Source organism: Geotrypetes seraphini, chromosome 3 (genome assembly GCF_902459505.1).
Source record: "Geotrypetes seraphini chromosome 3, aGeoSer1.1, whole genome shotgun sequence".
Classification (NCBI taxonomy): Eukaryota; Metazoa; Chordata; class Amphibia; order Gymnophiona; family Dermophiidae; genus Geotrypetes; species Geotrypetes seraphini.
The window spans coordinates 258588135-258604875 of record NC_047086.1 but is presented as its reverse complement, the minus strand read 5'-3'; the positions used below and the strand labels follow the sequence as shown (position 1 = coordinate 258604875).

Sequence of the window (16741 nt, the reverse complement as noted above, 5' to 3'; positions counted from 1 at the left end):
CCCTGTTTCACCCCTTTTGCCATCTTTCCCTTTCTTGTCCCCCTCTGTCCTTCCCCGACACCATCTCTCTCCTGCCCCCTACAAACTTCCTGAAGTCTATCTCTCCCTATCCCCTACCATCTCTCCTGGCCCCCCTAGTAGCCCTTCTGTCCTTCTCATCCATCTGTCTCTGTCTCTCTCTCCTCACCTCCTGCCTCTGCGGAGCTCTCGCAGCTCCTCGTCGTCCTCCTCCAGCCAGGCTTCAGCCATCTGCCGCCACTGCGGCCTGCAGCCACGGCAGCCAATATCCGCCTCGGGGGATTCTCACGCATGCGCACTCCTATCTGCGATGCCCTACAGCGCACGGAAAATGGGAGCACGCAGGTGGGAGTGCGCATGCGCGCTTAGGGCTTTATTATATTAGATAGCTGCATGTTGCTGCAGAAGGAATCCACTCCAGATTTTTCACTCTGCCTCTGCTGTACTTCACTGGGATCTCTAGCTCCACCTACAATTCTTTCTTTCTGCATATATGCCTGCTGGAGTGTTTGTTCTGCTGCCCCCCTGCAGGAGTGTTTTTGTTTTGCTCTCGCCATTTTATTATTTTTAATTTGTTGTAATTTCATCCCCTTTTTGGGTAATTTACTTCTAGGAATGAATTTGAAGCTCTGCGTGCTTGAGAATTCACAGACTTCATTCTGTAGCTGACAGGCCGATCCCACTGGGTACCTGTTAGCCAGCCAGCATAGTTTTCTCTGGAGCACAGGGCTGTGTCCCTAAGATGGTCTCACCTACTTTTAGGGGGTTGAGCGTAGTCTGTTAGGTACCTTAGGAGGCTTGGCAGTATCTTGCAGAGTGCAGGCTGCGTCGTGCCTCCGACCGTACTGGTGTACATCCGTCAATCCACAGTGTGTAGGTGTAGTCATAGGAGTCTGACTGGCAGCCTGAAGATTAGCTTTAAGGAATCATTTCTAGCTTTGTGGCAATGAATTTTCTCATTCTGCTACTTTGAGAGCTGAAAGCAGGCTACAGCACAGTACCTGTCAGATCACAGTGAGTACAGTCTGACAGCCTGTGAGAAGAATCGTGGGAGGTTCTAATGTGGGGTTTTGAGTGTTCTCCCTCCTGAAAAATCAAAAAATTACCGTTTTTAGAGTTTGGGAAGTGTGAAAAATATCACAATTTTGGTGTGTTTTTTTTTACACCCATCTTGGATTTTTAGCAATCTTTTTTTTTTTTTCTAAAACTCTCTGCTTTTTCAAAACTGCAAATTTTGCCTAGAAACCTGCTGGTATGGAATCCTTGGGCTCTCCTCATGTGGATTCTTGCCAGAATTACACATATTTAGCATATTTAGAGCATTTTTGCATCACGTGCCACAGCCGGGGGGAGCCACAGCATCCAGTTTAGCATCTCTCCTGCTGAAGCAGGTGACCAAATGCTCAACTAACCCGACGGGGTGACCTTCCTTGCTTTCAGGGCTCAGCATAACTTGTAATTCCGTTTGCCAGGCTACAGACCCTCCGCAGCCAAAGAAATGCAAATTCAAGTCACCTTATGCTTCTAGAAAAGCTATTGGAGGGAAAAGCGGTAAGAATGTTTTCCGACAATGCAACAGCAGGGGGACACCAGAAGTACTTCTTAATGTCTGGAAGCACAGATGCTCATTTGGTGGGCAGAGGTACACCTTCAGGCTCTCTCTGCTGTGCATGTGGCCGGAGTAGAAAAAGTTCAAGCCGACTCTCAGCTGACAAAGTCCTGGACCCGGGGGAATGGTCTCTTTCAAAGTGTGTTCTAGCTCATTGTGCCTCGTTGGGGCAGACCAGCAATGGACTTGATGGCTTCCGCCAAGAACTTGAAAGTCAAGCGCTTCTTCAGTTGAATAGCCGAACCTGGAAGCTTAGGGCTGGACGTGTTAGTTCAGCCCTGGCCAAGCCAGGATCTTCTTTATATCTTTCCACCTTGGTCCATGATGGCCGGGTCATCTGCAGGATCATGACTCATCCAGGTCTCATGATTTTAGTAGCTCCAGACTGGCCTCGCTGTCTATAGTATGCGGATCTGGTTCGTCTCTAGCAGGACAAGGGACTCAAGCTTCCTCTTCATCACGGTCTTCTCATTCAAGGAGCAGTTCCATTGGAGAATCCCCAGCATTTTGGTCTTCTGCAAGGGACCCTGATTCAAAGAGGCTACTCATATGTAATTGCTGCTACTCTATTGTAGGCAAGAAAGCCCTCTACTACGGTGGCCTATGGCAAGGCTTGGAAAGTTTTCCACCAGTGGTTTGCAAAGGACCAGGTGGAAGGAAGCGGTGGGACCGTTGGATGACCAAGGAACAAAGGGAGCGCTAAAGGAGGACAAAGCAATCGCAGACAGACTGAACACGTTTTTTGCATCTATATAAGAAGATATACACAGCATACCGGAACCCATCAGGCTATATGCTGAAAACTGGAAACTGACAGGGTTAACGGTCAGTTTAGAAGAGGTATGCAGGCAGATTGAGAGGCTCAAGAGCAATAAATCCCCGGAACCGGATGACTCCATGCGAGGGTCATCAAGGAACTGAAAGGGGCCATAGCTGAACTGCTTCAACTAATAGCCAATCTGTCGATCAAAATAGGAAAGATTCCGAAGGACTGGAAGGTGGCGAATGTTACGCCGATCTACAAAAAAGGTTTGAGGGGAGACCTGGGAAACTATAGACCGGTATTCTGACCTCGGTACCGGGAAAGATGGTAGAAGCACTGATAAAGGACCGCATCATTGATTCCCTTGACGGACACGGTCTGATGAAGACCAGCCAGCACGGTTTCAGCAAAGGCAGATCTTGTTTGACAAACCTGCTGCACTTCTTCCCCGCACCGATACCACCGATACCAGCAGGAGAAATTGGGAGCCCAGCAGAGAGTGAGATCACAGCTCTGTCCCTCCCCCGATCCAGCAGGGGAACAGTTTAAAACAGCCTCAGAGCCGTTGGGAGCCTGCCTTCCCCGCACCGATACCAGCGGGCAGCAGGAGAAATTGGGAGCCCAGCAGAGAGTGAGAGCACAGCTCCGCCCCTCCCCCGATCCAGCAGGGAAACACTTTAAAACAGCCTCAGAGCCGTCGGGAGCCTGCCTTCCCCGCACCGATACCAGCTGGCAGCAGGAGAAATCGGGAGCCCAGCAGAGAGTGAGATCACAGCTCCGCCCCTTCCCCGATGCATCAGGGGAACACTTTAAAACAGCCACAGTGCCAACGGTGCACAGCTGTTCGGCGCGCCGATGAAGGCGCATGCGCCTTAGTGGGCGCCTTTGTGAAACGCCCTTGTGAAACAACGGATTTGCTGCACCCACAAGACTCTAACTTCGCCAAGGCAACCAATTTGCGGTATGTCTAACATATAAATGTATAGTTGTACTTCTGACTCCGGCAAAGAGCCTTAAAGAACCCCCTTTACGGCAGATAACTTGCTATCTGACCACTGTACAATTGTATAACCTTTGTATTCTGTAGAGTCTAGCTTAAGAACATAAGAAGTTGCCTCCGCTGAGGCAGACCAGAGGTCCATCTCGCCCAGCGGTCCGCTCCCGGGGCGACCCATCAGGCCCATTGCCTGAGCAATGGTCCCAGACTATCCCTATAACCTACCGCTACTCTTATCTGTACCCCTCAATTCCTTTATCCTCTAGGAACCTATCCAAACCTTCTTTGAAGCCTTGTAACGTGCTCCGGCCTATCACAGCCTCCGGAAGCGCGTTCCATGTGTCCACCACCCTCTGGGTGAAAAAGAACTTTCTGGCATTTGTTTTAAACCTGTCTCCTTTTAATTTTTCCGAGTGCCCCCTTGTACTTGTGGTTCCCCATAATCTGAAAAATCTGTCCCTGTCTACTTTTTCTATACCCTTCAGGATCTTGAAGGTTTCTATCATGTCTCCTCTAAGTCTCCGCTTTTCCAGGGAGAACAGCCCCAGCTTTTTCAGTCTGTCAGTATATGAGAGGTTTTCCATACCTCTTATCAGTTTAGTTGCTCTTCTCTGGACTCCCTCAAGTACCGCCATGTCCTTTTTGAGGTACGGCGACCAATATTGGACACAGTACTCCAGATGCGGTCGCACCATTGCACGATACAGTGGCAGGATGACCTCCTTCGTCCTGGTCGTGATACCCTTCTTAATGATACCCAACATTTTGTTTGCTTTTCTTGAGGCTGTGGCGCACTGTGCCGACGCCTTCAAAGACGTGTCCACCATCACTCCCAGGTCTCTTTCAAGGTTACTTACCCCTAGCAGTGATCCTCCCATTTTGTAGCTGAACATCGGGTTCTTTTTCCCTACATGCATGACCTTGCATTTCCCTACATTAAAGTTCATTTGCCATTTTTTGGCCCATTCTTCTAGCGTCGTTAGGTCCCTTTGCAGATCTTCGCAGTCTTCCATGGTATCAACCCTGCGGTAGAGTTTGGTGTCATCCGCAAATTTAATAACTTCGCAATTTGTTCCTGCCTCCAGGTCATTAATAAATATATTGAACAGGAGCGGTCCCAGCACCGACCCCTGCGGAACTCCGCTCGTGACCCCATGCCAGTCCGAGTAATGGCCCTTCACTCCAACCCTCTGTTTCCTGTCCGCCAGCCAGTTTTTGATCCATCGGTGGATCTCCCCTTGCACCCCGTGTCTCCACAGCTTTTTAAGCAGTCTTTCGTGCGGTACCTTGTCAAAGGCTTTTTGAAAGTCAAGGTAAATGATGTCAATGGATTCCCCTTTATCCACCTGTCTGTTTACCCCCTCAAAGAAGTACAATAAGTTTGTGAGGCATGACCTACCCTTGCAGAAGCCGTGCTGGCTCGACTTTAGCTGTCCATTGTTTTCTATGTGTTCACAGATACTGTCCTTAATCAGTGCTTAATCAGCTTGTTTTTCTATAACTCATAAGTAACCCTCTAGCTGGCTACTGTACAATTGTATATTCCGATTATCTCAACAATATGGCGCTCCTTCACCATAGCCTGAGCATATTACTTCTCGCCTTATACCTAATCGGTTTAAGGAGCAAGACCACCGCCCTCCCTTACCTACTCCCACTTCCCATCTACTACTTGACAGTACGTAGCTTCAAACCCAAACCCCCATTAGCCCATGATTACACAGACTCTAGCTCTTCAGAGATTTCAGTCCTGACAACATTCCTCAGACCTCCCAGACCATACATCAAAAAAGACCGAGCACTTAAAAGCTTCTTCCCACCCCTTCCCCAAAGTCCCATTATGCTACTCTAACCTCAGAGGATCCTACCTAAATATAAGATCTATGAGGAACAAATCCCAACTAATTTATGACTGGCTAACTGACAACAATCCTGACTTCGTCCTACTAACGGAGACTTGGCTACTCTCGGATGACGACATTATCATCCCCCCTAACTTCAAAATCCTATCCTTAGCAAGAGAAAGAGGCAGGTGTGGAGGACTGGCGATAATCTTTTAAAACAACTTAAACTGCTCCATTCTAAGCTCTAATTCCTCCTCCAACTTGGAAATCTTATCTCTAAAGCTACATTCAGAACTTCTAGCAGACTACCTAATAATCACTCTAGCCTACATTCCCCCCAAAAAATGGACCTCAGCCAAAGAAGAATTCCACGAGTTCCTCTTAAACAATTCTCTAACAGGGCCTTATAACCTCTTATGCGGAGATATAGACTTGCACCTAGAGCTATCAGATCATCCAGAGACTACAGAATTTTGGTCCTTTCTAGCTTCACTAGGCTTCCCTAACCCACCCCCGGTAACAACTCACAAAAAAGGCCACCAGCTGGACCTGGTATCGCTGTCCTCAATAACCTCAATAAATCCCACTATTCGATGGATATCAGAAACCTGGTCTGATTTTCTGTGGTCTGATCACAAAATATATAATTTCGAATTTGAATGGCAATGGAAAACAACCTCTGCCACAATGAAAGTTAAGAACAAACCCACACAATTCCACACCAGCAGAGGCAAGATCAACCTCATAGAATTCTGGTCTCACTACGATATTATTCACAACCAAAACGAGGATTTTAATCAATTCATGAGTTCCTGGATCTGCACCAGCACCCTCATCCTAAACAAAATGGCCCCACTGAAAAAAAGAAGGTTTAGACCTAGAAACCTAACAGGCTGGTTTGACCTAGAGCTCCTTGAGATAAAGAGAGAGTTAAGAAGGTTAGAAAGGAAATGGTCAAAATCAGGAACTCCAGAGACTAGAGACGCCTGGCGCCAAATGCTAAAAAGCTACAAAAACATAACCAAAGAGAAGAAAAAAAACCGTCTATGCCCACAAAATAGTAGCACCTCCTTAAACAGCAGCAAGCTGTTTAAACTAGTCAATGACCTGTACGATACTCACTCCTACACAAACCCGGTAGAAGAACTCACAGTTACAGCAGACAACCTAGCCAATTTTTTCAATTCAAAAATAAAAAAATTAAGACTTGCTTTATCAAGCCCTCAAGACTCCCACTGGGACTACATCTTCCCCCACGACCCAGATGCATCTAAAGCCGACATGAGTTGGTCCAACATCAAAGAGATTTACTGACAAACATTCAATAAGCTCTACAACAAGTACGCCAAATCATACTGCAGATGGACTCCTGCCCCCCAAATGTGATGAAAGTGGCCCCTATCAACTTCAAAGTCAAACTACTAGACTGGATCAACCTACAACTATCCATTGGCAAGTTTCCAGAGGACTTGGGTCAAATTGTAATAACTCCTATTAAAAAGAACACCAAAGAAACATCCAATAACATAGCCAGTTTTAGACCGGTCGCAAACATCCCTCTTGCTGCTAAATTAATGGAAGGCCTGGTAAACGCTGAACTAAACACCTACCTAGACAAATTCAACCTTCTGCAGAACAACCAATCAGGTTTCAGACCCGGCTTCAGCACCGAAACAATTATGGCCTCACTCCTAAACTACCTACATTCCCTTCTCAGTCAAGGCACCAGTGCAATGATTCTACAACTGGACCTAAGTTCTGCCTTCGACCTAGTAGATCACACCATCTTAATGAACTGTTTGGAATCCTTAGGCATTACAGAAAATGCTTACAACTGGTTCCAGGAATTCCTCGAGTTCATATCCTATCAGGTATTCAAAGAAGACAAATTCTCCTTCAGCTGGAAAAACAACTGCGGGTTGCCCCAGGGCTCCCCGCTATCTCCGACCCTATTTAACATCTACCTTATCACATTGGGACACCTGCTATAAAGCCTAAAACTCAACTTTTACATTTACGCTGACGACATTACTGTAGTGCTACCACTAACCTGTCTGTCGTCAGACTTTATTAATCTCTTAACCAACACCCTAAAGCAAATAGAGCTTTGGATGATGGCCTTCAAACTAAAACTGAACACAGAAAAAACTAAATTTTTCCTGGCATCTCCCAATGTAAAGATAAGACAACACGATTCACGTAAATGGCCATGATTACGAAATTGACCAAACTATAAAAATACTAGGAGTCACCCTTGACAAACACCTAACCCTGGAAAAGCATACAGATTTAATGTTCAAAAAAAGTATATCAGTCCTATGGAAGCTCCGCACCATTAAAAATATTTTGATGATTCATCCTTTCGATTACTTGTACAATCATCCATCTTGAGTACGCTGGATTACTGCAACATTATATATCTGGGAGCTTATAAGAAGACACTTAACAAGCTGAGATTAATTCAGAACACTGCGGTCCGGCTCATCTTTGGTTTAAAAAAAATGGTAACATATCACCCCATACTTCCAGATACTCCACTGGTTGCCTGGTGGAATCCAGAATACTCTTCAAGTTTGCCTGCATCAGCTACAAAGCTATCTTTGGGATGCTACTAACTTACCTCGCCTCTCAATTTATCCTCAATAGCTCTAATAAGAGCTCTCGCAGAATAAATCTCTTTAATTACCCATCCCTGAAATCATGTCTTTACAAGAAGTTCCTAGACAGAATGTTATCATTCCAGGCAGCCAAACTGAACACATGGCTCGTAAAACCCATTCTCGAGTCCACTTCTTACGCCGACTTCAGAAAATCACTGAAGACCCGTCTCTTTAACAAATTCTAATTCCTAATTCTTGCCCAATCCCCCTCAGCTATCCTCACACCAATCCCCAATTCTCTTGATTTTAGATTAACTCATCCTTCTTCTCATTTGTAAAGGTATACCACCCAAATTGTTTTCCCCTGCACCCCAATCTCTGAATAGATACTTCCTTTTGATTCAAACCATCTTGGTTCTCTTCCATTTGCAATTTGTATCCCAGAAAGTACTTTTTCTGTTCCCCTTACATATCATACACTCATTGTATGTATCTCGTTGTAAAGATCTCTTACTTCTTGTTGTAAACATCTCTTACTCTCATTGTATGCAACTTGTTGTAAACCGCTTTGAACTTATGGTAAAGCGGTATATAAGAAATAAAATTATTATTATTATTATTCTTCGAGGGAGTGAACAGGCAGATAGACAAGGGCGACATTGTATATCTGGATTTTCAGAAGGCGTTTGACATGGAATCAAGGATGAAATACTCAGGTGGATTAGAAACTGGCTGGAGCATAGGAAACAGAGAGTGGGGATAAATAGACAATACTTGGACTGGAAGAGCATCACCAGTGGGGTGCTGCAGGGCTCGGTGCTTGGACCCGTGCTCTTCAACATCTTTATAAATGATCTGGACATAGGAACGACGAGCGAGGTGATTAAATTTGTGGATGATACAGAAGTTATTCAGAGTAGTGAAGACGCAGGGGGACTGTGAAGATCTGCAATGTGACATAATCAGGCTTGAGGAATGGGCATCGACATGCAAATGAGGTTTAACGTGGATAAGTGTAAGGTGATGCATGTCAGTAATAAAAATCTCATGCACGAATAAAGGATGTCCAGGGCAGTACTTGGAGAGACCTCCCAGGAAAGAGACTTGGGAGTTCTGATCGATGAAGCCGCCCATGCAATGTGTGGCGGCGAAAAGAGCGAACAATGCTAGAAATGATAAAGAAGGGGATCACAAACAGATTGGAGAAGGTTATCTAGCTGTTGTACCGGGCCATGGTGCACCCTCACCTGGAGTACTGCATCCAGCACTGGTCGCCGTACATGAAAAAAGACACGGTACTAGTTGAAAGGGACCAGAGAAGAGCGACCTAAGATGGTTAAGGAGTTGGAGGAACTGCCATACAGCGAAAGATTAGAGAAGCTGGGCCTCTTCTCCCTCGAACAGAGGAGATTGAGAGGGGATATGATCGAAATATTCAAGGTACTGAAGGGAATAGACTTAGAAGAGTAAGAAGATGAAACATAGAAGATGACGGCAGAGAAGGGCTACAGCCCATCAAGTCTGCCCACTCTGCTTACCCACCCCCTGTCTATGCCCTAATGACCCAATTTTCTTATCTTGACCCTCGTAAGGATCCCACATGGGTATCCCGTTTATTCTTAAAGTCTGGCACGCTGTCTGCCTCGATCACCTGCACTGGAAGCTTGTTCCAATGATCAACCACTCTCTCTGTGAAGAAATACTTTCTGGTGTCGCCATGAAATTTTCCGCCCCTGAGTTTGAGCGGGTGCCCTTTTGTGGCCGAGGGTCCCTTGAGAAAGAAAATATCATCTTCCACTTCGACACGGCCCATGAGGTACTTAAATGTTTTGATCATGTCTCCCCTCTCCCTATGTTCCTCGAGAGTGTAGAGCTGCAATTTGTTCAGTCTCTCTTCATACGAGAGACCCTTGAGCCCTGAGATCATCCTGGTGGCCGTCCGCTGAACCGATTCAATTCTGCGCACATCTTTACTGTAATTTGGCCTCCAGAATTGCACACAGTACTCCAGATGAGGTCTTACCATGGCCCTGTACAACGGCATTATGACTTCAGGCTTTCGGATGACAAAACTTCTATTGATACAACCCAATATCTGCCTTGCCTTAGATGAAGCCTTCTCCACTTGATTGGCAGTTTTCATGTCTGCACTGATGATTACTCCTAAATCTCATTCTGCTGAAGTCCTAGTTAAAGTTTCTCCGTTCAAGAAGTACGTCCTGCATGGATTTCCGCTTCCGAGGTACATGACCTTACATTTCTTAGCATTGACGCTTAGCTGCCAGGTTGAGGATCAACTTTCCAATGTAAGCAGGTCCCGCGCCATATAATTCTGTAAACTGCATTCACTTACTATATTACATAGTTTGGCGTCATCGGCGAATAGTGTTATTTTACATTGAAGCCCTTGAGTCAGATCCCCTATGAATATGTTGAAAAGGAGTGGACCCAGGACCGAGCCCTGCAGCACTCCACTGGTCACTTCCGATGTTTTAGAGAGGGTACCATTAACCACCACCCTCTGAAGTCTGGTAGATAAGGACAGGTTGCTCACCCTATCCAAGGTAGGGAGAATGAGAGGGCACTCTAAAGTTGAAAGGGGATAGATTCCGTACAAACGTAAAGAAGTTCTTCTTCACCCAGAGAGTGGTAGAAAACTGGAACAATCTTCCAGAGTCTGTCATAAGGGAAAACACCCTCCAGGGATTCAAGACTAAGTTAGACAAGTTCCTGCTGAACAAGGACATACGTTGATAGGGCTAGTCTCGGTTAGGGCGCTGGTCTTAGACCAGAGGGCCACCACGTGATGGACCACTGGTCATGCTGGGCATGATGGACCACTGGTCTGACCCAGGAGCGGCAATTTTTATGTTCTTATGTTCCTATTTTGGTGGTCTTAGCCTTCCTGCAGGTTGGTCTGGAAAAAGGCTAGGCAGTGGTTTCTCTCAAGGTACAAGTAGCAGATCTCTCAATCTTCAGGGAACACACTGGATCAGTTTCACTTACAGCTCATCCGGACGTGACTAGATTTCTTAGATGTGTGCTCTGTTTGTGGCTTCTGCAATGTTAAGGTTTCTTTCCCACTTGGAACTTTAACTTTTGTTATAAAGGGTCTTACTAAAGCTTCTTTTGAATCACTTAGAAATCTTCCTGCTGGACCTTACGGTAAAGGCAGTTTTCCTAGTGGTCATCTCGGCAAGATACATTTCGGAGCTGCAAGCTTTTTGTAGAGAGCCCTTTCTCAGGATTACGGAGACAGGTATGACTCACCATGACATTCCTTCTTTTCTTCTGAAAGTGGTTTCTGATTTCCACATCAACCATGAGGTTTGTCTACCTACCTTTCGTTGCACGGGGTTGAGTACACAGGATAGGAAATTATGGCAGCTGGATGTGTGGAGACTCTTACTTCACTACTTGGAATGAACCAATGAGTTTTGTCTTTCTAATCTGTTTGTGCTGACTTGTCAGTCCAGCATCCAAGGCTTCTATTGCCAGTTGGATTTGGATGGCCATTTTGTCATCGTACATTGCCTGTGGAAAACAGCTGCCAGTCTCACTCAAGGCACTTTCAACCAGGAGTGTCGCTATTTCATGAGCTGAGTCTCAGACGGTCCCTCCATCTGAAATTTGTAGGATGACAATATGGCCTTCTCTTCTTTTATAGAGTGGATGTGGCGGCCCTAGAGGTCTCTGCTTTTGGAGCCTCAGTTCTGCAGGCAGGCTCTGCTGTCTCTAGATGCTGCCATTGCTATGGTATGTCACCATTCATACAGAATCCAGAGTAGATGTAACAGAATGAAAGATTAGGTTCTTACCTTTGGTACAATCTTTTTTTTCTGGTAATCCATGACAGATTCTGTATGCCCCACTCTCTCTTTATTCTATATCACCTGCCTTTTATGCCTCAGATATTTCTCATTCCCAGGCTGAAGGTAGTTCTTCCGCCAGCCAGACGGCTATCTATAAGATTGTCCTGAACATTACTCAGCCTCTGGCTCCGTTAATGTTAGTGCTGGTTGCACAAAGCAGGTTATTATTGCTGCTATGTTTCTTGCACGTTTTCATATTTTTCCTGTTTATTGCTAATTCTTGTTCTTTTTTGAGTTGCAGAAGAGATCTGCTTTTGGCGGACAAGTATCTCATACCCCTTCTTATTGTACTTTGTTCCAGTGATGATTGCTTTGAGATTAAACTGAAGGGGGCACTAAACTGCTATGTGGGAGGTGCTGAAAGTTGAGAGTGTAACTTTTGCAAGAACTGGTTTATGGGTTTGAATTAAACACCATTCGTGGATTAACAGAAAGAAGATTACCAAAGGAAAGAACCTAATCTTTTAATCTATGCTTGAAAGGCCTTGTGTGGTAATATAAAGGGGTAAAGGGTCATGCAATTGATATTCTGCTTTTCTTTGGGTATAAGCAAAGCTGTTTTTATATAGATATAGATATACACACACACACACATAGACATACCGTATTTTTTGCTCCATAAGACGCACTTTTTTCCCACCCAAAAGTGGGTGGAAGTCTTAGTGCATCTTATGGAGCAAAGATACAATTTTTTGACACCCCCCCTCAGCACCGTTTAAAAACACCCCCACACCCCCCCACTGCCTTTCCTTTTTAAAACACACTGCCACACCTTTTAAAACACCCGCCTGCCATCATTGTCGTAGTACCTGGTGGTCCAGCGTGTACCCCTCCATTGCTAGCAGCGCAGAGGTCAGGAGCAAGCTTTCCGCGCTCCTGCTTGGTCTCGCATCGCTATCTGAATGGCTGCTGTCAGTTCTTGCGGGACTCGCGATGGCAGCCATTCAGATAGCAGGACTAGGCGGGAGCACGGAAAGCTCATGCCTGACCTCCGCACTCCTGACCTGTGCGCCACTGGCAGGGACAAGACAGCCATCTAGGAAGGGAGGGATTTTAAAAGGTACTGGGATGATTTAAAAGTACTGGAGGGGTACGGGGGGGGGTTATTAAAAAAAAGTACTGGGGGAATGATTTAAAAGTACTGGAGGGGTACGGGGGATGATTTTAAAAGGTACTGGGGGTGTAAAAATTGTTAGTTGGCTGGGATAGATCCCTCCTGTCCTGCCCTACCACTAGACCACCAGAGGGGGGACAGGGTTCAGAGCCTGGCAGGAAGGGGGTACAGGGTGCAGAGCTTGGCAAGGAGTGTGGGGTTGGGTGCAGAGTCTGGCAGGGAGAGTTTGGTTCAGAATATTTTTTTCTTGTTTTCCTAAATCTATGAAACAGCTTTACTTAGACCCTTTATTTATTTATATATATATATATATATATATATATATATATATTTATTTATTTATTTATTTATTTATTTATATTTGTATCTTTTATTAAGATACTCAATATCTCAGAAAATCTCTCTTTTAAAATAGCTGCTACAACTTCCAGCAGCAGTCTCGTGAGGCTATGAGGCTGGAAGTCTCGGCAGCTATTTTTGTTGCTGAAGAAGTATGGGCAGGAGCAAGTGGGAATCACTCCTGCCCCAGTGCGCCGCTAGACCACCAGGGAAACAAGGTAAGCCTGGGATCTTTCCTCTAGGTCCGGGAGTGAGGTTGGTGGTGTTTGTTTGGGGAGAAAGGGAATGCTGCCTTTTCTTGTCGATAGGGGTGGGGGCGTTGATTTTATTTTTTAACACTTATTATTAAAAATAAAAATTGATGTCCAATTATCCAACTTTTCAATTATCTGGTCTGCTCTCTGACGAGGTTAGTCCGAGTAATTGACGTTCTACTGTATTTTGTTTTTCCTTTTTTTTTCACCCTTTGTTGGGTAAGGGGAAATTTGTTGTGAGTTTTGAGTTCTGCAGCCTTACTCATTTTTAGGAGTTGGCTCCTATGAGAAGAACATAATTGTAATGCTGCTTCATCAAGAATTTATTTTAGTTAACATAATTGGCACAGTACATAAAAACCTTTAACCACTATAGAAATTTGTTCTATAAACATAAGTTGGTAATCTATCAAAATATCCAATATTGTTATCAGACCTCCCTTGTAATTCATTGACTGAAGGAGATGGTCAAGATGGTCCTGTAAGCCAGCACAGGATTATTTTTATAATATTCAGTAGAACTCTGTGCTTTTTGATCCATAGGAAAAGTAGCATCTAAGCAATTTTGCAAATTAGATAGAGAGTGAAAAATTTTGCTGATATCATTGACAATGCAATGAACACTAATTCCAAACTCCTGAATGATGATAATAGGAGCTCAAAAATTACCATACACAGCTGTTCTGTATAAATACTGTACTTGGAAGTTAAGTGACATACTTCATCTTTTTTTAAGTGAAATTTTCTATTTGTGTAATGGCCCAGTGACATGTGCAGTAAGGGCAGAATGCTTGCATAGTAAATGTTGCATGTAATATGTGGAATGTAATATGTGGAATGTGAGACTGAACTATTGCTGTAGCTGATAGTTTGCATTCTTCAATAAACTGACTATTATGTGGGATTTTTTTAACATGCAGGTTTATTTTGATTACATGCGAAGCTGGATCCAAATGCTGCAGCAATTACCTCAAGCTTCTCATAGTTTGAAAAATCTCTTGGAAGAGGAATGGAATTTCACCAAAGAAATCACTCCTTACATACGTGGAGGAGAAGCTCAGGCTGGCAGACTGTTCTGGTAGGATATCAAGATCACCATGAAAAGATGATTAACAGATGTTAAAATAATCTCATATCTCAGCCCTAAATCAAGTGCATGCAGATGATAAAGGGAGGAGAAGGGTCCGCCTCAATGATTCAAATCACAGCAAACAACAGAGACAAAGGAAGACAGGCCAGAGGTGTCCAGAAAAAAAGTTTAATGCTTGGCTGTATTAGATTCAACATGTGTTTCAGCTAAAATAGCTTGTATCAGGAATCTGAAATTTCAAACAAAAAAACAAATAAGTGAACAAATCAAAAGAACTGAAATTAAAACTACAGCAAATACAAAAAATATATATTAGGGCTGTGCAGTGATAAAATTTTTAATTGCATGATTGATTGCATCATTTAAATATAAAAGAATTTAAATAAATTTAGCATGGGATCAGCAGCAATACTGGGGGGGAGGGGGCCCAGCAGTAGCACTGGCACTCTTGGATGGGGGGAGGGGTGCAACAGCAGCCCCTCTGGCAGCTCTTGGAGAGGGGGAGGGTGCCTGGCAGCAGCAGCAGTGGCAGTACTCTGGGTGGAGAAGGGTCTTGGTAGCTTTGGTGGATCTATGGGGGGAGGGAGTGCAACAGTAACATCTCTTCGGGATACAGGGGCTCGGCAGTTGCTCTGAGTGGAGAGGAGGGACCTGGCAACAGCACTGGCAGCTCTCAGGGTGGTGAGGAGAGGGGCCCAGCTGCAGCTTTGTGGGGGAGGGGACCCCAGCAGAAGTAAAACAAAAAATGTAACGCCGGCATTAGGTGGATCAGGCAGAGCAGCTCCAGGGTTCGACATGGGCAGAATGACGTTCCATCCCGCCTCCCTCGTCTGAAGCCCTCCTCCCTTACCTAGAGCTGCCCTGCCTGACCCACCCTAATGCTGGTGTCAGTTTTTTTTATTTATTTATTTTTTTTATTGCTGCTCCTGGGCCCTAAACTAAAGCTTGAGTTTATAGACTTTATCATCTTTATAAAAATAAAGCTCGACTCGGTTTACAGTAAGAAATGTTAGGGAAGAGACAGTAAAGAGGAAAAATTTACAGTTTGGTGAATAATCAAGTTTTCAAATGTTTTCGGAAGATTTGAAGAGAGCCTAATTCTCTCAAGTACAAAGGGGATAGTATTCCATAGCTCAGTTAATTTAAAGAAAAGAGACTTCCGCAGTTTACCAGTAGAAAGTATGCCTTTCAGAAATAGAAAGGATAATTTAAGTTTTTGCATAGTTCTAACCAGTCCATATTTTTTGGAGCTCCAAAACAGAGGAATTAGAGGGCAGATGCTGAATAAGATTTTAAAGGTGAGACAAAAACATTTGAAATGTATTCTGTAGGATATTGGAAGCCAGTGTAGTTTAGCGAGGAGAGGTGACACATGCTTAAATTTACCTTTTTTCTAAAAATCAGCCCAGCTGCAATATTTTGGATCAGTTGAAGTCTATGCAAGCTGTTCTTGGTTAGGCTAAGGTAGATAGAATTACAATAGTCTAGACGAGAGAGAATAATCGATTGAACGAGGACAGAAAAATGCTGCAGTTGAAAGCAGGATCTGACATTTCTAAGCTTGTGGAGGCTAAAAAAGCACTTTTTTACTAGGGAATTAATATGCTCGCTAAATGAGTGATGAGTCAATAATAATCTAGAGGAGGATTCAATTTGTAAGGATGTCCCTGATGGCAGTGAAACAAAAGATGGAAGATGATCCAGCTTAGGCCCAAGCCATAACAACTTAGTTTTCTTTTCGTTTCACTTCATTTGCACAGAAAAAGCCCAGGCTTGAAGTTTCTATATACAATGGATTGTGTTTGTCGACAGATTAGATAGCTTTGAGTCAACCTCGAGAAGAATAAAAATATTATCTGCGTAAGTGTACAAGGTTTCAAGAGTGGTTGTTTAAAAAAATTTCTGAGTGGTCATGAAAATAGGGGAGAGCGGTGATCCCTGATGGACTCCACATGATGGTTTCCACATTAACATGTTTATCTCAGGACAAGCAGGCAGCTATTCTCACATATGGGTGACTTCATCAACGGAGCCCGGATGCGGAAGCCTCGCAAGCAGACTTGCTTGAAGAAATTAGAAGTTTTGAGACGACCGCATCGCGCATGTGCGAGTGCCTTCCCGTCCAGCGTAGGGCGCGTCTCTTCAGTTCTCAGTTTTCCGTGGAGCCGAGAAGTCCGTCTTTGACTCTCTGCGTTTAACTTTGTTACTTCATGCCTTCTCTCAACCGCAGTTTGTGTGTTT

At 44.5% G+C, this 16741-nt stretch overlaps 1 protein-coding gene across 16 annotated transcripts in view; it reads left to right on the top strand.

Annotated features, from left to right (window-relative positions):
• The window catches only part of MAP3K4 (mitogen-activated protein kinase kinase kinase 4), a 462673-nt gene that overhangs the window by 145211 nt on the left and 300721 nt on the right, over positions 1–16741 (top strand). For all 16 annotated transcript variants that reach the window (XM_033937735.1, XM_033937734.1, XM_033937737.1 and 13 more), the window contains one exon: positions 14331–14488. In XM_033937735.1, the coding sequence (XP_033793626.1) occupies positions 14331–14488 (158 nt within the window). The remainder of the gene's footprint in view (positions 1–14330; positions 14489–16741) is intronic.